The 25,857-nt window shown below is 43.6% G+C and overlaps 1 protein-coding gene across 5 annotated transcripts in view; it reads left to right on the forward strand.

The window, feature by feature from the left end:
* osbpl3b (oxysterol binding protein-like 3b) overlaps positions 1-25,857 on the forward strand; it is a 209,453-nt gene that overhangs the window by 139,568 nt on the left and 44,028 nt on the right. For all 5 annotated transcript variants that reach the window (XM_063069575.1, XM_063069572.1, XM_063069573.1 and 2 more), the window contains 4 exons: positions 3,192-3,329; positions 5,519-5,582; positions 11,470-11,548; positions 20,333-20,477. In XM_063069575.1, the coding sequence (XP_062925645.1) occupies positions 3,192-3,329; positions 5,519-5,582; positions 11,470-11,548; positions 20,333-20,477 (426 nt within the window). The remainder of the gene's footprint in view (positions 1-3,191; positions 3,330-5,518; positions 5,583-11,469; positions 11,549-20,332; positions 20,478-25,857) is intronic.

Genomic DNA, 25,857 nt, shown 5'->3' on the forward strand with positions numbered 1-25,857 from the left:
AAGGCGGAGTAATATATAAAATATTCAGAAATCAATGGTGGGGTGGGGGGGGAAGAAGCTGTTCCTAAAACATTGAATGTGCATCCTATACCTTCTCTCTAGTGGTTCTAGTGAGAAAAGGGCATGTCCTGGGATGTGGGCTTTCTTAAGGATGGATGTCATCTTTTTGAGGCATCGCCTTTTGAAGGTGTTTTCACGGGTGGCAAGGACAGCACCCTCGAGGGAGTTGTGTGAGTCTACAGCCCTCTGCAGTTATTTTCCTATCCTGTGCATTGCCACCTCCACATACCAGATGGTGATGCAACCAATCAGAATGCTGTCCATGGTACATCTGTAGACATTTGCTGGACTCTTTGTTGACATACCAAATCTCCTCAAACCCCTAATGAAACTTAGCTGTCTGCATTGCTTTCTCCTTGTAATTCAGACAAGAAATGCAGAAAGCACCAAGCTGATAAACAGCACCAGTTGTAAAAACAAAAGTTAGGTCTGTTAATTTGGAACACATCTGCCCTCCCCATGGGCAGAAGGGAGGGACCAGGTGCATGAGGAACAGTAGGAGAGATACAAAAATGAGCACAAGAGATTTGGAGTGCAAATGAGAAATTAAAGTACACATATTAAATGGCAATATATAATGGAAATCAAAAATCTGTGGATGCTGGAAAATAATCTTGACTCCTTACGTTCTCCTTCATTCCTTTGTATGGGTGTTTACCACATTTACAGCCCAGAGTCAACACAAATTGATTCACGACCAAGGAATGCTAAGCTAAGATATCTTGATTTAATAGTTAAATAGTTCAATGGTTCCATTTAATATCAGAGAATGTGTACAATACACAACCCGGAATTCTTGTTCTTCGCAGACATCCACAAGAACGGAAGTTTCCCAAAGAATGACTGGCAGTTAAAACATTAGAACCCCAAAGCCCCCCTACTCCCCCCTCCCACACACAAACAACAGCAAAGCAACAACCAATACTCTCTTTTGGCTTGGAACGTTGTACCTCCTGCAGAACTCAGTCCAGTTCTTTATGTTCGGGTTGTGTGGCTCCTTTTTCAGGCTGCATGCCGTGATTTGTAAGAACTGTCAGACTCATTTCAGTCATTTGTCACATATAGATCGAAACGTACAGTAAAATGCATCATTTGTGCCAACAACCCGCGCAAGCTAAGGATGTGCTGGGGGCAGCCCACTAGTGTTGCCAGACATTCTGATGCCAACATAGCATGCCCACGATACTCGGCAGAACAACACAGAGCACAATAAAAAACAGAAGACAACAATACAAGCCCTTTTCACAATTACTTGATGTTACTGGGAGAATATATCCTAGCCCCTAGTAACACAAGGGTGCTGGAGAAATTCGACAGGTCAAGCAATATCTATAGAGGGGAATAAATAGTTGACGTTTTGGGCCAAGACCCTTCCTGGTCCCTAGACCTCCAGATGAGCACAAGTCACGTCGCTGAAAGAGACTGCTGTATCCTTAACTTCATTCACCTTATTGTCGTAAACAAGCAAACATCTTTTTAGACAGTGACACCCAGATTTTCCCACAAGAAGAAACATTCTCCTCGTATTCATCCTAACACCCCTCAGGGTCTTGAAGGTTTCAACCAAGTCACTGCTCGAAACTTGCAGTGGAGGGTATCTTCACCTGTCCAATTTCTTCTCGTGAGGCAACCTGCCCATTCTCCTCACCAGTCTTGTAAGGATTCCTTAGAGTTCCCAGTACTGAAGATGTAGTCTCACCAATTCTCTTTATATTTGAAGCTCCTCGAGTAATCCCTGCATTACCAGTGTATCCTGTACATCATTACACAGTGCTCTGATATCCTTGGGAACACCATTGTATGAAAACAGAGCCAATTGCACAGAATGTAGTGCTCACAGAGGCAGATCAGGGGCTGGCATTCAGCTGAGAACGATACCTGCCATCTCAAAGACTTTCCAACACCCATGGTATAAGTTAAAGCAGAATCCTCTACCAGATACTTGGAGGATGTAAATCACACAAACCTAGCAATATCCAGGAAGGTGCAGCCCTATCTGAATTGTAACCCGTCCATCATCATTGGTGAGCTGTGGATTTAGTGCGCAGTATCTCCAAGACCATTGTTTCAATTGACCGTGACTGCTTCAATAACACCTCCCAGTCCCAGAATCTCTAACAACCACAAGGGAAAGAGCACCTTGCCCTACGGTGCCTTCCAAGTCCTGTCAGCAGAGATATGGGTGTTCCATCACAGTAATACACACAAAGTGCTGGAGGAGCTCAGCAGGCCAGGCATCTATGGAAAAGAGTATATAGTCGACAATTCGATCCGAGATGGTGCCTGGCCTGCTGAGTTCCTCCAGCATTTTACGTGTGTTGTTCTGGATTTCCAGCATCTGCAGACTTTCTCTTGGCTGTTCTATCACTATCGATGGGTCAGGCCCTGTGATGCCCACTTATAAGATAAGATTAGCTTTATTTGTCATAGGTACATAGAAAGCTAGAGTGAGAGGCACCGTCTGCGTCAAATCAAATCAATGAGGATTGTGCTGGGCAACCCTCGAGCCACCGCCCCTCCCGCAACAACAGAACAACCTACCGACCCAAATCTTCAGGACGTGGGGGGAATCCAATGGAAGCTCACATCGTCACGGGAGGAATATCTAAACCCGTTAAGAATAGCGGTGGAAATCGAACCCCAACCTTACAGCGGGCGCACTGTAAGGCGTTGTGCTAACCATTACGCTACCACACCGACTCGTAGTGGCCCTGCACATTGACTGCTAAGAAATAGACAATAAATGCTGTCTTGCCAGTGACCCACAGAATATTTTAATCATTGCCGATAATCGTAAAGCACATTTCTTTTTTTGTCAGCCTCTGCAAATAATGTAAGCGTCTCTTTTTGTTTCTGTTTGTCTCGGATACTGCTGTTGTGTGCCAAACAGTAACAGTGAGTTTACCATTCGGTCACATTTGAGTTAGTGAGATCAAGTCACAGATTTGGTAGTATAACTTCCAAATGTTTTCAACGAGCCCAGGCTTGCTCAGTGAACATACCTCAGTATGGCGTGAAGTAAGGGATTGGCAATAGCTCTACTCTTTTGCCACCTAATAATAATTCAGCGTTCCTCTGTGCTTAAACTGACAGAATAAGAGCAACAGCATGTATCTCTTATATTCCCATAGGCTTTCGTGGCAGCCTTTGCAGTTTCAGCATATGCATCTTCATACCACAGAGCTGGAAGTAAGCCGTTTAACCCAGTTCTAGGGGAGACGTACGAATGCACGAGGAAAGAGAAGGGCTTCAGGTTCATTGCTGAACAGGTAAATGACTTCCTTTTGTAGGCCCCGGTTAAGGAATGGGTCAGAATAATTTGGAGTAACACACACAGAAAATGCTGGAGGAACTCCGCAGGTCGGGCAACATCTATAGAGGGAAATAAACTGTCAACGTTTCGGGCGGAGACTCTTCATCGGGACTGGGAGGGGGGAGTGGGGTGAAGACAGAATAAGAAGGGCAGGGGAGGGAATACAAGCTGGCAGGTGATAGGTAAGAGGGGGAAGGCCAAGTGAGAAGCTGTGAGGTGCTAGGTGGTGAAGAAGAGGGAGTGTGATAGGTGAGGAGTGTGGACTCAGGATTAAAGGGAAGGAGGAGGTGCTAGGCAGAGAGTGCCAAGAACTTGGAGATGTGTAAAAGTATTTGTTATCATAAAATCATAATACATTGGAGATATTATTAATGTGGCAGTATTTCATACTGCTATCAAAGTCTGCTTTGCAAGCAAAAGATATGAGTGCATTTTTATACTAAAGTTGCTGAGGATATTTATTAGTTTAGGTTCAACTCATTAAATTCTAATTGGTTCACTTCATTGCCCAAAGCGGTGCAGGAGTCGCCCATACCTCTATTGAAGAGGTTCTGATGGCATCCAAAGTTAGGAGAGGAGAACAAGGATTCTCAAATGGCTAAGACAGATGAATCCTTGATGATTTGCTCATCCAAAGAGAAAAACGATTACAGGATGGATCTATTGAAAGGGTATTCCTGCGGATATTGTGCTCCAACTGGAGCTAGGAGGACATTGCTTTGGTAATAATGCTGCCTCCATAGCCATAGCACAGAAACAGGCCCCTTGGACCATCTCGTCCATGCTAAACTTTTATTTGGCCTAGCCCCATTGACCTGACATGCACCACAGACCTCCATACCCCTCCTATCCAAATTTCTCTTCAATGTTGAAATTAAATCTGTTGGCAGCTTGTTCCACACTCACGCCACCCTCTGAGTGAAGAAGCTCCCCCTCATATTCCCCTTAAGTAACTCCCCTTTCACCCTTAACCCATGACCTCTATTTCTAGCCTCACCCAACCTCAGTGGAAGTAACCTGCTTGAATTTACCCAATTTACTCCCCTCGTATTCGGGTAGATAGGGCTCATCAACTGTAGTTGGCAGCTCATCTCGGAGAAGTAAAAATCTGATCTCAAACCTCCGCTGCCTTACGGCTATACCCACTCACGGGGAAGGCTTCAAGGGTAAATCCCGAGGGAAAAATCTGGAGCTGGAGTCTCCAAGGCAGTCCTACATGGAGTTCAACGCTGCCTGGCAACTCCTGCGACACTGCTGATGCCAAACCGTATCGGTCTCTGCCGTTCCTTTGGATTCTTCAGCTGCTCGAAGGGGGGGAGTCTGCTGCACAGGCAAAAGCTTGTTCTCTATATCTCTATATCCTACTGCCCTGGCTTGCATTTCGATTTCGACACAGCTAGGGCACAGCTTCTATGAGCAACCCTAACCAATGGAAGGTCACCCCCCCCCCCACCCCCATAAAAATGTATTTCACTTTTAGCAGGAGAAAGATTCAGTTTATTCTTCAGTAGAACTCCCACCTTCTTGGACAATTGGAATTCTTCAAAAATGCATTCTGGCTGGAATTTCAGAAGTCCTGTAAGGGCTAATATATTTCCTCCTCCCCCACCCTTGTTTGGCTTTTACACAAACAGATGGGAATGTGAGGAATGCATCTGGCTAGGTTTGGGTTTGAGACCAAATCCTATGCCCCGGGCCAGAGATGTACTCTACAAAAGAAAATGAAATGTGGCTTTGTTACATCAGACCGGTTATTTCCTAATACAAACAACAGGAATTCTGCAGATGCTGGAAGTTCAAGCAACATACATCAAAGTTGCTGGTGAACGCAGCAGGCCAGGCAGCATCTATAGGAAGAGGTGCAGTCGACGTTTCAGGCCGAGACGTCGACTGCACCTCTTCCTATAGATGCTGCCTGGCCTGCTGCGTTCACCAGCAACTTTGATGTATGTTGCTATTTCCTAATACAGATGCTTAGTGGATGAGAACAATGGTAGAGGTAATAACTCATGAAATTGTTTCATTGTAAAGTGTTGCATTGTAACTTTTACACTTTCATGAAGATTTATGTTGAAAAGTAAATTTAACTCTTTTTAAAAAAAAACAAAGTTTATGAAGAAAAGCTCTCTGCCATTCTTTTTCTAGGTCAGCCACCATCCTCCAATATCTGCATGTCATGCTGAATCAAAGAACTTTGCCTTCTGGCAAGGTAGGAATTTTGTTTTATAAGCAAATAGTCCAAGATTGTTTTACTAAAGCCAGCAGACTGCTGTGGAACGGCAATAGTAGAGCATCTGGTGACATAAAGTATAGCTTTTGAAAGGAAAGAGAATGAACAGAGTAGTTTTCAATTGTAAAGTTGTACTACTTACCCCTGTGACTTAGCCCAGCCCGTGGAATGCATCTATTTCAAACAGGTACGATGTGGCAGGGTGAACAGCCAGAAGCCATGGTACCAATGACATGGGTAGGATGAGTGACGAGGTTCTGCTTAGCGAGTTGGGTGCTAAGTTGAAGGGTTGTGATCTCAGGATTGCTAACTGTGCCATGTGCTGGTGAGGCCACAACTAGGAAGGTTATACAGTTAATATGTGGCTAAGGAGTTGATGTAGGAGGGAGGGCATAAGTTTTTGGATCATTGGGCTCTGTTCCATGGAAGGTGGGACCTGTACAGAAGGGACGGTTTGCACCTGAACTGGAGGGGGACTAGTATCCTAGTAGGAAGGTTTGTTAATGCTTCACGGTGGGTTCTAAACTAGAGTTTCAGGGGGATGGGAACCAGAGGGCCAGAACAGTTAGTGGAGAGGTTGTGGAGGCAGATGTTGGTAAGACCTCCGACAAAGTTAGGAGTCAAAAAGGTTGAGCATAGTGAGACTAGTGTCCTGAACTGTGTATATTTCAATGCAAGGTGTATCGTGGGGAAGGCGAATGATAGTACTGAAGATGAAGTAGCTGGTTTACAAACAAAGGCAATGTGGAGTGAGGAGAGGCTGTTGTTAGGGCAAAATTGCAGTCAACAGCATGAGTTGCAATGTAAAAGGTGGACAAAATCGAAAAGGGTGAATACAGGACTGAAGGTGTTGTATTTGAATGTGCGTAGTATACGGAATAAGGTAGATGAACTTGTAGCACAGTTGCAGATTGGCATGTTGTAGGCATCACTAAATCATGACTGAATGTAGATTATAGTTGGGAGCTTAATATCCATGGATGCACATTGTATCGAAAAGACAGACAGGAAGGCAGAAGGGTTGGTCTTTCTTTGTTGCTAAAAAAAAAATTAAGTCAAATTGTTAGAAAGAGGTGTCATATGACCGGAAGGTGTTGAATCATTTTGGATTGAGCTAAAAGAACTGCAAGGGTAAAAAGACCATGATGGAAGTTGTATACAGACCCCCAGACCGTTGTAAGGATGTGGCCTACAAATTGCAATGGGAGATAGAAAAAGTATGCCAAAAGGGCAATGTTACAATAGTTATGGGGGATTTCAATATGCAGATAGATTGGGCAAATTAGTTGGTGCTGGATTCCGGGAGGGAGAATTTCTAGAGTGCCTACAAATGGCTTTTTAGAGCAGCTTGTGATTGAGCCCACTAGGGGATCAAGTATTCTGGATTGGGTGTTGTGCAGTGAGCAAGAATTAATTAGAAAGCTTGAGGTAAGAGAACCCTTTGGGCAAGTGATCATAATATGATTGAATTCACCTTGAAATTTGAGAAGAAGCTAACGTCGGATGTATCAGTGTTACATGGAATAAAGGGAATTACAGAGGCATGAGAGAAGAGTTGGCCAAAATTGATTGGAAAAGAACACTGGCAGGGATGATGGCACAGCAGCAATGGCTGGAATTTCTGAAAGCAATTTGGAAGGCACAGGATATAAACATCCAGAAGAGAAAAAAGTATTCTAAAGGCAAGTTGACACAACTGTGGCTAACAGGAGAAATCAAAGCCAACATGAAAGTCAAAGAGAGGGCATATAATAGAGCAAAAATTAGTGGGAAGTTAGAGGATTAGGAAGCTTTTGAAAACCAATGGAAGGCAACTAAAAAAGTAATTAAGAGGTAAAAATGGAGTACAAAAGTAAGCTAGTCAATAAAGAGGATACCAAAAGTTTCTTCAGATATATAAAGTGTAAAAGAGAGGCGAGAGTGGATATTGGACTGCTGGAAAATGATGCTGGAGTGGTAGCAATGGGGGACAACAAAATGGCGGATGAACTGGATAAGTATTTGTGTCTTCACTGTGGAACACACCAGCAGTATGGTGGCAGCATTGTGTAAGGAGTCATGAAGTGTTTGAAGTTACAATTACTAGAGAGAAGGTTCTTGGGAAACTGAAAGGTCTGAAGGTAGATAAGTCACCTGGACCAGATGGACCACACTCCAGTGTTCTGAAAGATTGTGGAGGCATTAGTCTTGCCTTTCAAGAAGCACTAGATTCTGGAATGGTTCCAGAAGACTGGAAAATTTCAAATGTCACTCCGCTCTTCAAGAAGGGAGAGAGGCAGAAGAAAGGCAACTATAGGCCAGTTAGTCTGATGTCAGTGGTGGGGAAGATGTTGGAGTTGATTATTAAGGATGAGGTCTCAGGGTATCTGGCGGCACATGACAAAATAGGTCATAGTCAGCATGGCTTCCTCAAGGGAAAATCTGGCCTGACAAATCTGTTGGAATTCTTTGAAGAAATAAGTAGTAGGATCGAGAAAGGAGAAATCAGTTGGTGTTGTGTACTTGGATTGTAAGAAGGCCTTTGACAAGTTGCCACACACGAGGCTGCTTAACAAGCTATGGTATGACAGGATAGATTCTAGCATGGATAAAGCAGTGGCTGATCGGCAGGAGGCAAAGAGTGGGAATAAAGGGAGCCTTTTCTGGTTGGCTGCTGGTGACTAGTGGTGTTGGGACTGATTCTTTTTATGTTATATGTCAATGATTTGGATCATGGAATTTGCAGATGATATGAAGATTGGTGGAGGGGCTGATAATTTTGAGAAAGTATAGAGGATACAGAGGACCTAGGTTAGGAGAATGGGCAAGGAATGGCAGTTGGATTACAGCGTCAGGAAGTGTATAGTCATGCACTTTGGTAGAAGAAATGAAAGGGCTGACTATTTTCTAAACGGAGAGAAAATACAAAAAACTGAGGCGCAAAAGGACTCAGAAGTCCTTGTGCAGGATTCCCTAAAGGTTAATTTGCAGGTCGAGTCAGTGGTGAGGAAGGTAAATGTGATGTTGGCATTCATTTCAAGAGGACAAGAATATAAAAGCAAGGATGTAATGTTGAGATTTTATAAAGCACTGGTGAGGTCTCATTTGGAGTATTGTGAGCAGTTTTAGGTCCCTTATCTTGGAAAGGATGTGCTGAAACTGGAGAGGGTTCAAAGGAGGTTCATGAAAATAATTCCAGGATTGAATAGCTTGTCATATGAACAGGGTCTGATGGCTCTCAGCCTGTAAATAAAATAAAGGCATCCGTTAGTCTTGCGAGACCATGGATCTGTGCCTGGAAAGTCTTCACTCTCCAGGGCACAGGCCTGGGCAAGGTTGTATGGAAGAACAGCAGTTGCCCATGCTGCAAGTCTCCCCTCTCCACGACACCAATGTTGTCCAAGGGAAGGGCATTAGGACCCATACAGCTTGGCACCAGTGTCGCCGCAGAGCAATGTGTGATTAAGTGCCTTGCTCAAGGACACAACACGTTCCCTCGGCTGGGGCTGGAACTCACGACCTTCAGGTTGCTAGTCCAGTGCCTTAACCACTTGGCCACGTGCCCACTCACGTGTATTCACTAGTATTCAGAAGAATGAGGGGTGACCTCATTAAAACCTATCGAATTGTGAAAAGCCGTGATGGAGTGGATGTGGAGATGATGCTTCCTGTCGTGGGAGAGTCTAAGACAAAAGGACGTAGCCTCAGAATAGAGGGGCATCCTTTTAGAACGGAGATGAGGAAGAATTTCTTTAACCAGAGAGTGGTGAATCTATGGAATTCTTTGTCACAGGCAGCTGTGGAGGCCAAGTCCTCATGTATATTTAAGGCAGAGGTTGATAATATCCTTGATTGGTCAGGGTATGAAGGGATTATCGGGAGAAGGCAGGAGATTGGGGCTGAGGGGAAAATTTTATCAGCTATGGTGAAATGACAGAGCAGACTCAATGGGCCAAATGGCTTAATTCTGCTATGTTTTATGGTCTTATTTTTTTTTATTTAAAGCATGGATTCACATCACTCCCAGGAAAGAATTAGTAGTGTTCATTAGGAGGTTGAGAAAGTGCCAGAGCAGTTGACAGAGATGTAGAACAGATCAGATACTCAAAGTTTCAAGTTCAAAGTAAATTTATTATCAAAGTACTGAAAGATATTTTCAGAAAAGTAGCTACTTTTTGTAGATATAATTTCAGAAAGCTAGCACAGGATTTATGAACTGAATAATTTGTGCTATAGAACACTAAGCAGGAATGATATCCAAGTTCAAAGAAAATTTATTGCCAAGTATGTATATGTCACCCTAGGATTCATTTTCTTTCATGCATTCACAGTAGAACGGAGAAATACAATAGAATCAATGAAAAGTACACACAAAGACTGACAAATGACCAAAGTGCAAAATAAGATAAACTATACAAATACATGCATAAAGGAAAAGCTAAAAACATAAGTTCCAGAGTCCTTGAAAATGAGTCCATAGATTGTGGAATCATTTCAGTGTTGAATTGAGTGAAGTTATCCAAGCTGGTTGAAGGCTAATTGCTGGTGTTGGACCTAAGGCTCCTGTGTCTCTTTCCTGATGGTAGCTGTGAGAAGCCAACATGGCAGAAGATATGCGAAAGATCAATCATTCTTTGCAGAAGTATCTGAAAGCTAGGCTTGGAATCAGCTTGTTCCTGAAGACGTCTGACTGAATGTTTAGGCAAAACACGAAGAGCAACAATACAAATTCTGCAGAGACTCATTGTCTTGTTCAGCACACCACAAAGTAAAGTTGCAGCTCTGTAAAACTGGGGTGAGAACACTTGGAATATTGTGTTCAGTTCGGGTCACCTCATTATAGGAAGGATGTGGAAGCTCGAGAGAGGGTGCAGAGGAGATTTACCAGGATGCTGCCTGGATAAGAGAGCGTGTCTTTTGAGAATAGGCTGAGCAAGCTAGGGCTTTTCTCTTTGGAGAGAAAGTAGATGAGAGGTTTGCAAGATGATAAGAGGCATAAATCAAGTGGTGGCCAGGGACATTTTCCCAGGTGAAATGGGGTTATAATTTTAAGATAATTGAAGGGTGGTATCAGGTGGAGGCAGGATCTCAGAGGTAGCTTTTTCTTTACACAGAGAATGGTATGTGAGTGGAATGTCCTGCTAGGGGTGGTGGTAGAGGAACATTTAAGAAACTCTTAGATAGGCACATGCATGATAGAAAAATAGAGGGCAATGTAGGAATGAATGGTTCGATTGATTTTAGAACAGTTTAAAAGGTCGGCACAACATTCTTAGCCAAAGGGTCTGCACTGTGGTGTGATGTTCTGCTAGCTGGCAGTAATTCAATTCTTTTTTTATCTATTGTTGAGAACAATATGGAGGAGAAACTAAACCATTTATGCATTAAAAACTATCGTTAGAATATCTTCAAAAATTAGAAGTCGAACCTTTGAACCTATGTTTGACTTTGAGAAAAGATGGGGTTCATTTGCTCGTTATTATCATTTGAGTTAATTGATAGATTTCCTCCACGATCTAATTATAAATTTTTGGTACTTTTTTTTGCTGGCGATTTGATGTTTATCTTCAGAAGCTTTTGTATGACACATGGCTCTGGGGTTGAACACCTAATGGGTTTTTTTTTTCTCACTTTTTCTTGCTTAGTAGGGTTTTTCTCTTTTTTCATCACCAAAAATTTTTTCAACCTTTATGATAACGTTTTTTTTCTTGAGACATTGTAAGTGTTGTTTACCTCAATGTACTCTTGTAAATTTTGGATAATAATAAAAAGATTTGAAAAGAAAGAAAAATTATTTTAATTGTAGGTCGAGTTCTTGCAGAAGTATACAGATATTTAATGGAAAAATGTTTTTTTTAATAACTGTCTTATTTTTCCTCTCCAATAGATGTGAGGTGGAAAAACAAGTTCTGGGGTAAATCAATGGAGATTGTTCCAGTTGGCACAATTCATGTAACTCTTCCAACGTAAGTACCTATTGGAGGAAAATGGCTGAGTTAGTATCAGTTTTAAAATTTAGTAAAGTAATGCAAAGGCAGTTGGTTCCAAGAAATCTTTTACTTTTTCTTTTTCTTTCTTTACCTTCCAATCACCATCTTGATTGCTGGTGGCTTGGTAGTCCTTCTGGTCAATTACAAGTTCTAACAACATATAATTGAATAAATTGTTTGACAAGACTTCAAGATTTAAAACCATAAAGCACGTTTCTACATGTTATGCTGATGAGACTCAAAAGGACCTTCAGATGATTAACTTTATGATTGCCTTCCCTGGAGAAAATGGTTTGAGAAGTATATTCCTCTGCCAATCTTGATGCTTCCTCATTTGCAGCGAGGGTGATGTGCCAAATGCCAGCAGGGCACTTCTCATGATGTGCAGATTAATCAGTGATTTCAACATTTTAAACTTTGCAGGAAGTCTCCCAGGTTACGACAGGGTTCTGTTCCAGAGAGCAGTTCACAAGTCGGAGATGAACAGAAATTGGTGTGACTAGTGGGTGAACAGGCCTGGGAAGGGTAGCTCCCAGCCAGCCTCACCAGCTCCTTGAGTGATTGAGTCTGCTCAACTCGACCCCACGCCTGATTGTTACAGACTGGTGGTGACGGGATATCTGGGGAGATATGGTGGGGAGAATAGGCACACAGAAATGTCCAGTTCCCACGTGGCAGAATATGCCTACAGTCGGGCACACAAACCCAGTGTGAACAGCAGATGGGCTTTGGAGTGTGAGTGGAAATCAGAGCATCCTAAGGAAACCCACGTGGCCATGAGAGGAAAGTATAAACTTCATAGAGTCAGCAGCGGGAATTGAACACCAATCACAATCACTGGTACTCTAAATTCTTATACTAATTGCTACCGTGCCACCCTTTTGACTTGTCCAGGTGAGGTGTACCATTGCTGCGGGAAGTATTGAGACAATTCTTTCCAAGATCTCTCCTGTTCTTGCTGACAGATGATCTCCTCCAACTGGGGTATGGGCAGTTACAAATTTACCCAGTTTGCCATCAGTCTTGTTTGCTTTTGTTGTGACTGCTGAACTGAGCCCCATGGAAGCTGCAGCTGGAAGTCCTTCTGGGAAATCCATTTATCTCTGAGATTAGCTTTATTTGTCACACGTACATCAAAAGATACAGTGAAATGTGTCATTTGTGTCAACAACCAACACAGTCCGAGGATGTATCTGGGGGCATCCTTGGATACTACTTGTGCTAACATAGCATGGCCACAACCTACTAACCCTAACCCATGTGTCTTTGGAGCGTGGGAGGCAACCAGAGCACCCGGAGGAAGCACCCGCGTCAAGGGGAGAACATAGAAACTCAGTACAGAAAATGGCAGTTATTGAATCTGATTGCTGGCACTGTAAAGTATTACGCTAACCACTACGGTATGCCCGATCCTGTTTCTGAACTCTGTGTATTTCCATGTTCTCCCTTGCTGGTGACATCACAGAACAAACCTGGCAGAGAAAATGACTACTCTATATAAAAGCATCGGTATCAACTGGTCTTGATTGACGAGGTATTCCTGAACTTTAAAGATGTCCTGCATCGAGATTCCTCCCTATCTAACATGGCAAAGTAAAAGCTAAAGCTTAAAATTACTGAAGGAAACATGGACAACATGGTACTATTCTGTGGGATCATTGCTTTTATCAAGAATCAATTTTTCATCGCAGTAGTATAAAAGGCTACCAGAACAGATGAAACAGGTGCTGGTTACAAGGAGCAATAGAGTGAGGTACGAGGAAGGCCCTTAAGCTGACAAAGGAGGAGATGGCACAGCTGAAGTATCTGGCTGGTACAATTACAATGCATCAGGGCAAAGAAGTGGAGGAGTCGACTGACCACTGGGGAATGACATACTCAAAGAAGTGTCACCGTGTTCGGACATGGCCCAAGTGCGGAATGAGGGACACTGAAGCAGGTCGATAGTTCACAGACTTCAATACGAACAGAGTTTGAGGGCAAAGAAAACAATAAACGCTAGGCCAAACAGGGCTGTTAACTAAAACTCTCAAATGGAAAATGAAGCCTACACTGCGGCTGAAAGGAATAACTAAATATAAAATGAATACCACTAGTCTTCAGAGTCAGTTGACCCGACAGTCCAATTTCTCAGGCAAGGCTGAATGCAAGCAGGCAGCGAAGTGTTGCTGTGCTGGGTTCAAGTCTCGATGGAAAGAATGGAGTTAAATACCATCACAATGAAATAATAATTAGCTGACGTGCATATTCATGAGTGCAATTGCTGTATCTGCTGCACTGCTGAATCCATGGTTGTGACAAGAAGTCTCTAAGACCGTTTGACGTAAGAGCGGGATTAGGCCATTTGGCTCAGCATGTCTGCTCTGCCATTCCATCTTGACTAACTTCTCAACCCCATTCTCCAACCTTCTTCCTAAAACTTTGACCCCCCCTTATCAATGTCCAATTTAAATATACCCAATGACTTGGCCTCTGTGGCAGTGAATTCCACAGATTTTCACCCTCAGGTTAAAGAAATTCCTTGTTATCTCTGTTCTAAAGGGATGTCCTTGTTTTCCCTGTAGCAGACCAGCACAACCACAGAAGCCATGACTTTGCTGAATGCCAAAGCTTATGTGAAATGAACTTGAGCAAAACAAGGAGATTTCCAATAATGTCTATTTGATTATGTGAGGTATTGCTGCTCTTTTGGAAAGAGTAAATTGGAATCTGCAAAATACTAAAGATACACCACTGGAGGTGGTATAGCGTGACGTCTGTGCTCGGTTGAGGGTCATAGGTGCTGCCCTCCAGTTTTGGATCAGTAGAATCACAGGCTGGACTGGCAGGAACAATCAAGTTGCAGGACATGTCATTCAGGGTCATGGACTAAAAATGCATTTTCTTGTGTGACTATGTTCTTTTCTTTCTTACTATTTTGAATGTGCATGTATGTTTTTGCATGTTGGCCCCAGAGGAATGCTGCCTCGTTCAGGTGTATTTGTGTATGATTTGAATGATAATTAAACTTGATTTGTTTTGATTAACACAAGAGGTTCTGCAGGTGATGCAAATCTTAAGCATCACACGTAAAATGCTGGAGGAACTCAGAAAGTCGGGCAGCATCTATGGAGGACACTATGGAGTTGATGTTTTGGGCCTTCCTTTTCAGTCCTGGTGAAGAGATCACAGTTTGAAACGTTGACTGTTTATTCCCCTCCATAGATTCTAAAGATACATATTTCATAAAACGTTCACAATCAGTGAGGTACATTCTAGTGATTGTGATAATGTATGGTAATGGGGGTTATCCATCATGTCCGACGTTGACAGGAAACCTGTGCGGGAGAGTTTTTAAACTGGAAAACCCATTGCCTTGGGGCAGTTCCATTCTCTCAACCTCAGCAGTCCAGGTGCAGTGGTATGAACAAGCATCACAAACTTGGGTCTTCCTTGGTTGCAATGGATGACCATGATGTCATGGCCTTCGCTCTCCATGCAGCATTGCAGTAACACCTTCCTAGCCGTTAGATCTCACCAGTGGCTAGGAAGATCTCACCCGCCCAGTCTGCCGGAGCATGCAAGAACAGGCGTGTCCTTATCTCACCATGGTACGAGGCCGCAGGCTACCCTCACTTTGTCTAGCACACCTGTCAAAGTGGTGTACTGGGGTGTGGCCGCTGCCGCATACGAACAGTTACTTGGAGCCGCAGGTGAGAGCTGTGTGTTCGCTGGGGACAAAAGGCGAGTGAGCTGCCCAGGAATGGACACAACAAGCCCCTTCACCGGAGGCGTTACCCCTCCCTGGATACCGCATACACCCCATAATGTGCAAATAATAAGCCTTCTAATCATTTTTTAAAATCTAGTTGGAAGCATTATATCTGAGTGGCACTGCAGCCTTTGCTTTGAAGGGTCCGCCATGTTATATGGCCTCTAAAGGAGAGAAGACAGAAGTGGAGAACAATGTGTCCCTTTTACTTAACTCTGTAATTGCCATATGCGCACGGTTTGGCAGTCAGCTGCTTCACACCATTCTGAAGGAGCTTAGTTCTCTACCTTTACTGCTGATCCTTGCAAAATCTCTAGAGTAATGCACGGGCATTTATAATGAGTGAAAACCTGTTCTATAGATAAATAGATATATATACACGTCAGGTGCCCAAGACTTTTGCACGTTACTGTAGAAATTGATGTATTGCACTGTACTGCTGGGGCAGAGAAAAAAAAGTTCATGATATATGTGTGTGATGATAAACCTGATTCTGATATGGGTCTCTGTTGTGGACTGAGAGTGGGAAGGGGGCAGGGAGAGGGGAATCATGGTTGGGAAAAGGGTGAAGGGAGAGGGGAGTGTGCTGGGAGAATCTGAGAGACATTCTGTAATGATCAATAAAGCAATTGTTTGGAATCAAATGACCTTGCCTGGTGTCTCAGGCCTGGGTGTGTCTGCACCTGTGCCACCCCCACTGCTGGCACTCCTTCTCTGCCACCTGTCCCACCCCCCTCGCCGTTCCCAACATCCTTTGCTCCTGCCAGATTTACAAACTACTTCTCTGTTCCACACTGACAAATACAGAACTGTGCGGAATTCTTAGGCACCCTGGCTATATATGTGAAGAAGACTATTGCACAGTACTAGAGATGCCAGCATCACGTTATTGGCATGTTCTCTGATTCAAGCAGAATCTTTGGGCTAGACTGTTATCCATCCAGGCTGTGTTAAATTGTTCTCGTCTGCCTACAACTCCCATCACCCGCTATCAGATTGACTGTTTGGAAATCCATATTCCCTCACCATCTAAGACATGACCTCTTCTCATTAATTCCATCGCGGAGAAGGTGCACAAGTGTGAAGAGGTACTCTCCACGCCTTTGGAATAGCTGCTTCACCTCCACAATCAGATCTATAAACAGGCCATGACCCCAAGAACATTCTTCTTTTGCACTAACTGATTTAAGTATTTTTTTTTATGTCTTGATCTGTACTGCTGCCCAAAACACAATAAATTCCCTAACATACAGTGCTGAACAAAAGTCTTAGGCACAGAGAGTGTCTATAAAAAGTACTCACCCCCTCCCCCAGACATCTTCATGTTTTGTTGTTTTACAACATTGAATCACAGCGAATTTAATTTGGCTTATTTTGACATTGATCAACAGAAAAAGACTCTTTCATGTCCAAGTGAAAACATGTCGCTACAAAGTGATCAAATTAATTACAAATATAAAACACAAAATAATTGATTGCATAATTACTCACCCCCTTCTAGTCAGTATTTAGTAGATGCACATTTGGCAGCGTTTACAGCCTTGAGTCTGTGTGCATAGGTCTCTATCAGCTTTGCACATCTGGACACTGCAATTTTCCTCCATTCTTCTTAGCAAAACTGCTCAAGCTCCGTCAGATTGCATGGGAATCGTGAGTGAGCAGCCCTTTTCAAGTCCAGCCATAAATTCTCAATTGGATTGAGGTCTGGACTCTGACTTGGCCACTCCGATTTTGTTGTTTTAAAGCCACTCCTGTGTAGCTTTGGCTTTATGCTTGGGGTCATTGTCTTGCTGGAAAACAAATCTTCTCCCAAGTAACATACATCAAAGTTGCTGGTGAACGCAGCAGGCCAGGCAGCATCTATAGGAAGAGGCGCAGTCGATGTTTCAGGCCGAGACCCTTCGTCAGGACTAACTTCTCCCAAGTCACAGTTCTCTTGCAGACTGCATCAGGTTTTCCTCCAGGATTTCCCTGTATTTTGCTGCATTGATTTTACCCTCTACCTTCACAAGCCTTCCAGGGCCTGCTGCAGTGAAACGTCCCCACAGGATGATGCAGCCACCACCACGATTCACAGTGTGCAGTGTTTGGCCTACGCCAAACATAGCATTTAGTCTGATGGCCAAAAAGCTCAGTTTTGGTTTCATCAGTCCATAGCACCTTCTTTCAGCTGACTTCAAAGTCTCCCACGTGCCTTGTGGCAAACTCTAGCCAAGATTTCATGTGAGTTTTTTTCAACAGTGGCTTTCTTCTTGCCCCTCTCCCATAAAGCTACGACTGGTGAAGTACCTGAGCAACAGTTTTATGCACAGTCTCTCCCATCCCAGCCACTAAAGCTTGTAACTCCTCTAGAGTTGTTATAGGTCTCTTGGTGGCCTCCCTCACTCGTCCCCTTTGCTAGTTTTTGAGGACGGTCTGCTCTATGCAGATTTACAGCTGTGCCATATTCGTTCCATTCCTTGTTGATTGACTTATCTGTACTCCAAGTGACTTGGAAATTCTCTTGTATCCATCTCCTGACTTGTGCTTTTCAATAACCTTTTCATAGAGTTGCTTGGAGTGTTCCTTTGTCTTCTTGGTGTAGTTTTTGCCAGGATACTGACTCACCAGTAGTTGGGCCTTCCAGATACAGGTGTATTTTTACTACAAGCAATTGAAGCACCTTGACTGCGCACAGGTCTCCAAAAATACATGTCCACTTAACTAATTATTTGACTTCTAAAACCAGTTGGCTGCACTAGTGATGATTTGGTGTGAACCTCCTTTGGAACCTCTCCAGTTTCAGATAAGAGACCCAAACCCACTCACAATACTCCAAGTGAGGCCTCACCAGTGCTTTATAAAGTCTCAACATTACATCCTTGCTTTTATATTCTAGTCTACAAAACAATAAAACATGAAAACTTCTGGGGGGGGGGTGAATAATTTTTATAGGCACTGTATATATAGCTAGGGTGCTTAAGACTTTTGCACAGAACCTGTATTTGTCAATGTGGAGCAGAGAGTGAGTTTGTAAATCTGGTGGGAGAAAAGGATGTCGGGAATGGTGAGGGTGAAGTGCCACAGGAGGGGTGTGGGACAGGTGGCAGAGAAGGAGTGCTATGGGCAGGGGTGGCATGGATGCAGACATACCCAGCCCTGAGACAGCAGGCAAGGTCATTTGATTCCAATCAATAATTTATTCATCATTACAGAATGTCTCTCTGGTGCTTCCCTCTCCCTTCCCCTTTTCCCAACCATGATTCCCCTCTCCCTTCCTCTTTTCCCACCCATGATCCCCCTCTCCCTGCCCCCTTCCCCCTCTCAGAACATTAAATAGAGACCCATAGCAGAATCAGGCCTATCATTACTCAGATATGTCATGAAATTTATGCTGGGTTTTTTTTACACCAGCAGCATTACAGTGCAATAAAATTAAAATTACTGCAGTCCTGTGCACTCTTAAGCGCTCTAGCTATAGAAATGTGCCCATTACTTTTTCACAGTACTGTATGTCTGTGATAATAAATCAGATTCTGATTGTTATCTCGTTTACTGGTTGCTGACACCCATGTTTTTAGTCAGCACTCTTCAAGTAACAATTTCTCGTAAGCACAAGAGATTCTGCAGTTGCTGAGAATTTTGAGCAACGCACACGCAAAATGCTGGTGGACCTCAGCACAGCAAGGGAGGTTCTATGGTAGAGAAAAACAGTCGACATTTTGGGCTGAGACCCTTCATCAGTACTGGAAAAGAAGAGGGCGGGAGCCAGAATAAGAAAGTTGGGAGAGGGAAGAAGTATCAACAAATTTCACAATATATGCCAGTGATATTAAACCTGATTACACTTCTGATTCTGATTCCGACAAGCTGGCAGGTGATAGGCGAAGCCAGGTGAGGGGGAGGAGTGGGGGTGGAGTAAGAGGTTGGGAGGCGATAGGTGGAAGGGGTAAAGAAGAAGGAATCTGATGGGAGAGCACCGTGAACCAGAAAGGAAAGGGAAGCGGGGGGGGGGGGGAAGAGAACCGGAGGGAGGTGATGGGCAGGTGAGAGAGGAAGAAAGGATGGAGAGGGTAACCAGGATGGGGAATGGGGGGAGGAGAGAAATTGCTGGAAATTAGGAAAGTCAATGTTCAGGCCATCAGGTTGAAGGCTACGCAGATGGAATTGGAGGTGTTGCTCGTCCAACAAGAGTCTGGCCTCATTGAGGCAATAGAGAAGGCCATAGATCCTCTCTCCTTTCTCTCTTTATCCATTCTTCATTCTGGTTCCCCTCTCACCCCTTCTCCTCTCCCCTGCCCATCACCTCCCTCTGGTGCCCCTCCCTCTTCCCCTTCTCCCATAGTCCACTATCTCTCCTACCAGATTCCTCCTCCTCCAGCCTTTCACCTCTTCCATCTATCACCTCCCAACATTTCCCTTGAGCCCCCACCCCCACCCCCACCCAGCTGTCTTCCTCCTCCCCTTGTTTCAACTATCATTTGACTGCTTATACTCCCCCCCCCCCACCTTCTTATTTTGGCTTCTTCCCCACTTCTCAGCCCAAAACGTGGACTGTTCATTCCTCACCATAGATGCCTGACCTCCAGCATGTTGTGTGCACGTTACACTTGGTTTTCCTCTGTTTATCCTATACGATTGCTTAGTACTGTCTGCTGATGATCACCTAACACTGCATTACTGTATTCGGAAGTTCCTGGCATCCCATGACTGAATTAGTAAGGAACAACTTAGCCCCTAGTCTTGAGCTAGCAGACAGCATTAACCACACCTTGAGAGGAAGTTCTGAATGACTGCCAGTCAGGGCCTGTACCTTGTGTGTGTCATGTTTTTCCACAGCTTGTATTCTTAAAAGGTTACTTTCCTCCCCCCAGTACTTCTGACCAGACTTATTTGAAGTGACTTGTCAATTATTTGACCTCTTTCCAATGAGATTTTAAGATGTTATTCCGTAATCTGTAGTTAGATCAAGTAGATGAAATGTATATATTCGTGGGCTTGTTTAAAAGAAAATTTAACTCTTTCCTCAGATATGGAGACCATTATGAGTGGAATAAAGTAACTTCCTGTGTCCACAATATTCTCAGTGGACAGAGGTGGATAGAACATTATGGAGAGATTCTCATTAAGAATACAACGAATAACACTTGCCAGTGCAAACTGACATTTATGAAGGTATGAAAATGTTCTCCTTTAGAAAGGAAGCAAACAAGTTTTCTTAAATAGTTTTGTTTATCTTCCGATCATAATTTGCTTAAAATATATTCTGTATCGGATATGTGTGGATGTGCCCTTTACCTGTTTATTAGGACAAACCTATATTTAGTTTTTCGCAAACCATTTCAGATGACATTGGCCTACTTTTGTACTGCCTGCTTTGTATTTGAGCTCCTGTGACGTTTTGAAGAAAGTGGTTGCAGCCAGGTGAATAACCTTCAACCAAAATAAGGATGGTTCTTGTTTGGAGAAAATAATTAAAAGCCTCCTATCTGATCAACAATTTTAGACTCGAGTTTCTCCAGCAACGTTTGAAGATTGTTTTTAAAGGTTATGTTTATTTAACCATAGAAACCATAGAAACTACAGCACAGAAACAGGCCTTTTGGCCCTTCTTGGCTGTGCCGAACCATTTTCTGCCTAGTCCCAGTGACCTGCACACAGACCACATCCCTCCATACACCTCCCATCCATGTAGCTGTCCAATTTATTCTTAAATGTTAAAAAAGAACCCGCATTTACGACCTCGTCTGGGAGCTCATTCCATACTCCCACCACTCTCTGTGTGAAGAAGCCCCCCCTAATGTTTCCTTTAAACTTTTCCCCCCTCACCCTTAACCCATGTCCTCTGTTTTTTTTCTCCCCTTGCCTCAGTGGAAAAAGCCTGCTTGCATTCACTCTATCAATACCCATCATAATTTTATATACCTCTATCAAATCTCCCCTCATTCTTCCACGCTCCAGGGAATAAAGTCCTAACCTGTTCAACCTTTCTCTGTAACTCAGTTTCTCAAGTCCTGGCAACATCCTTGTAAACCTTCTCTGCACTCTTTCAACCTTATTTATATCCTTCCTGTAATTTGGTGACCAAAACTGAACACAATACTCCAGATTCGGCCTCACCAATGCCTTATACAACCTCATCATAACATTCCAGCTCTTATACTCAATACTTTGATTAATAAAGGTCAATGTACCAAAAGCTCTCTTTATGACCCTATCTACCTGTGATGCCACTTTTAGGGAATTTTGTATCTGTATTCCCAGATCCCTCTGTTCCACTGCACTTCTCAGTGCCTTACCATTAACCCTGTATGTTCTACGTTGGTTTGTCCTTCCAACATGCAATACCTCACACTTCTCTGTATTAAACTCCACCTGCCATTTTCCAGCCCATTTTTCCAGCTGATCCAAGTCCCGCTGCAGGCTCTGAAAACCTTCCTTACTGTCTACTACACCTTCAATCTTTGTATCATCAGCAAATTTGCTGATCCAATTTACCACATTATCATCCAGATCATTGATATAGATGACAAATAACAATGGACCCAGCACTGATCCCTGTGGCACACCACTAGTCACAGGCCTCCACTCGGAGAAGCAATTCTCTACTACCACCCTTTGGCTTCTTCCATTGAGCCAATGTCTAATCCAATTTACCACCTCTCCATGTATACCTAGCGACTGAATTTTCCTAACTAACCTCCCATGCGGGACCTTGTCAAAGGCCTTACTGAAGTCCATGTAGACAATATCCACTGCCTTTCCTTCATCCACTTTCCTGGTAACCTCCTCGAAAAACTCCAACAGATTGGTCAAACATGACCTACCACGCACAAAACCATGTTGACTCTCCCTAATAAGTCCCTGTCTATCCAAATACCTGTAGATTCTGTCTCTTAATACTCCCTCCAATAACTTACCTACTACCGACGTTAAACTTACTGGCCTATAATTTCCCGGATTACTTTTCAATTCTTTTTTAAACAACAGAACAACATGAGCCACTCTCCAATCCTCCAGCACCTCACCTGTAGACAGCAACATTTTAAATGTTTCTGCCAGGGCCCCTGCAATTTCAACACTAGTCTCCTTCGAGGTCCGAGGGAACACCCTGTCAGGTCCCGGGGATTTATCCACTTTAATTTTCCTCAAGACAGCAAGGACCTCCTCCTTTTCGATCTGTACAGTTTCCATGATCTCACTACTTGTTTCCCTTAATTCCATAGACTTCATGCCAGTTTCCTTAGTAAATACAGACGCAAAAGACCTATTTAAGATCTCTCCCATTTCCTTTGGTTCCGCACATAGCCGTCCACTCTGATCTTCAAGAGGACCAATTTTATCCCTTACAATCCTTTTGCTCTTAATATACCTGTAAAAGCTCTTTGGATTATCCTTCACTTTGACTGCCAAGGCAACCTCATGTCTTTTAGCCCTCCTGATTTCTTTCTTAAGTATTTTCTTGCACTTCTTACACTCCTCAAGCACCTTATTTACTCCCTGCTTCCTATACATGTCATACAACTCCCTCTTCTTCTTTATCAGAGTTGCAATATCCCTTGAGAACCAAGGTTCCTTATTCCTATTCACTTTGCCTTTAATCCTGACAGGAACATACAAATTCTGCACTCTCAAAATTTCTCCTTTGAAGGCTTCCCACCTACCGATCACATCCTTGCCAGAGAACAACCTGTCCCAATCCATGCTTTTTAGATCCTTTCTCATTTCTTCAAATTTGGCCTTCCTCCAGTTAAGAACCTCAACCCTAGGACCAGACCTATCCTTGTCCATGATCAAGTTGAAACTAATGGTGTTATGATCACTGGAACCAAAGAGCTCCCCTACACAGACTTCTGTCACTTGCCCTAACTCGTTTCCTAACAGGAGATCCAATATTGCATCCCCTCTAGCTGGTCCCTCTATATATTGATTTAGAAAACTTTCCTGAACACATTTTACAAACTCTAAACCATCTAGACCCCTAACAGTATGGGAGACCCAATCAATATATGGAAAATTAAAATCCCCTACCACCACAACTTTATGTTTCCTGCAGTTGCCTGCTATCTCCCTGCAGATTTGCTCTTCCAATTCTCATTGACTATTGGGTGGTCTGTAATACAATCCCACTAATGTGGCCATACCTTTCCTGTTTCTCAGCTCCACCCATAAGGACTCAGTAGACAAGCCCTCTATTCTGTCCTGCCTGAGCACTGCTGTAATATTTTCCCTAACAAGCAATGCTACTCCCCCACCTTTCATTCCTCTGCCTTGATCACATCTGAAACATCAGAACCCTGGAATATTAAGCTGCCAGTCCTGCCCCTCCTGTAGCCAAGTTTCACTAATTGCTATAACGTCATAATTCCACCTGTCAATCCACGCCCTCAACTCATCCGCCTTCCCCGCAATACTCCTAGCATTGAAATATATACACCTCAGAAGATTTTTACCACCACTCACAACCTTTCTATTAGCGGATTTGCTTGAACTTTTAACATCATTTATTTTCACCCCAGCCACATTGTCAGGTCTGGCACTCTGGTTCCCATCCCCCTGCAAATCTAGTTTAAAGCCTTCCCAACAGCACTAACAAACCTCCCTGAAAGGATATTGGTCCCCCTGTGGTTCAAGTGTAACCCGTCTCTCTTGTACAGGTCCCACCTGACCCAGAAGAGGTCCCAATTATCCTGAAATCTGAAACCCTGCTCCCTACACCAGTTCCTCAGCCACTTGTTCCTCCTCCAGAGCATCCTATTCCTACCCTCGCTGGCATGTAGCACAGGTAGCAATCCTGAGATTACCACCCTCGAGGTCCTGCTTTTCAACTTCCTACCAAGCTCTTTATACTCACTCTCCAGGACCTCCTCACTCTTCCTTGCTATGTCATTGGTACCGATGTGCACCACGACATCTGGCTGATCACCCTCCCACTTCAGAATGTCATGCAAGCGATCAGAGACATCCTCGACCCTGGCACCCGGGAGGCAACAAACCATCCTGGCTTCTCTGTCACGACCACAGAACCTCCTATCTGCACCTCTAACTATCGAGTCCCCTATCACTACCGCTCTCCTCTTTTCCCCCCTCCCTTCTGCACTGCAGAGCCAGACTCAGGGCCAGAGATCCGGCTACTGCAGCTTGTCCCAGGTAAGTCATCCCCCCCCAGCAGTATCCAATGCGGTAGTTGTCTCGTACATTGAAACGTAAAATGAAATGTGTCGTATGCATCTAATCAAATCAGCTAGGATCATCCTGGGCAGCCTGCAAGTTTTACTCTGTGGCAACACACTGGTTTTCAGATATCAGATGACAAGACATAGGAGTAGAATTAGGCCATTTGGACCATTGAGTCTGCTCTGCCATTCCATCATGAATGATTCACCAGCCCTCTCAACCCACTTTTCCTGCCTTCTCCCCATAACCACTGATGTCCTTATTAATCAAGAACTTATCAACCTCCGCTTTAAGGATACCCAATGACTTGGCCTCCACAGCCGTCCATGAATTCCACAGATTCACCACCCACTGGCTGAAGAAATTTCTCCTCATCTCTCTGCTCGAAAGGGCTGTCCTTCTAATGTGAGGCTGTGCCCTCTGGTCCTAGATCCCCCATTATAGGAAACAAACTCTAAATGTCCACTCTATCTAGGCCTTTCAATAGGGTTTAATGAGGTCTCCTCCCATTCTTCTAGACTCCAGTGAGTACAAGCCCGGTGCCATTAAGTGAGCCCCATATGTTAACCCTTTCATTCGCAGGATCATTCTTGTGAACCTCCTCTGGACCTGCTCCAATGCCAGCACATCCTTTCTTAGATAAGGGGTCAAAGATACTTACAATACTCCATGTACAGTCTAACCAATGTTGTATAACATCTTTGCTTCTATATTTCATAATACTATAATTTTATATTCCATAAATATTTAACTTTATTATCAAGGCCAATCAGAATATTGAAGTAATCTTCAAGGGCCTTCGTGATAGCCACATGACTTAGTAAAATCTTGTTGTTACCAAAACAAGTTATTGGGAAGACTGATGAAGAGGGCTGTAAGACCCTACATGCAAAGTAGTTGATTAAACTCAACTTGGGGGCTGCACGACGGTGTAGCTGTTGGCGCAACACTTCAGAGCACCAGGCACGTGGGTTCAATTCCCGCCCCTGTCAGAAAGGAGTTTGTACATTCTCCCAGTGACCATATGGGTTTCCTCTGAGTGTTCTGGTTTCTTTCCACATTCCAGAGACATGCCGGGTATTAGGTTAATCGGTCACATGGGTGGTGTGGGTTCACTGAACCGGAAGGGCCTGTTATGTTTTGTACCTCTAATTAAAATTTTTTAAATAAATAAACCCTCCAGATTTTAAATTAAATTGACATGAAGTAATGAATGGTGACTTTACTGAATTTGGCTAAACTAATACAAAATAGATCAGAACTAATGCTTTATTTTAGAACAGTAGTGTTGATAAGAGAGAGTATTTGACTTTAAAACTTAGACACAAGCAATTCTGAAGATGTTGGTGACCCTGAGGAATTCCAGCAGTTAGAAATC

This window comes from Mobula hypostoma, chromosome 17 (genome assembly GCF_963921235.1).
Source record: "Mobula hypostoma chromosome 17, sMobHyp1.1, whole genome shotgun sequence".
NCBI lineage: Eukaryota > Metazoa > Chordata > Chondrichthyes > Myliobatiformes > Myliobatidae > Mobula > Mobula hypostoma.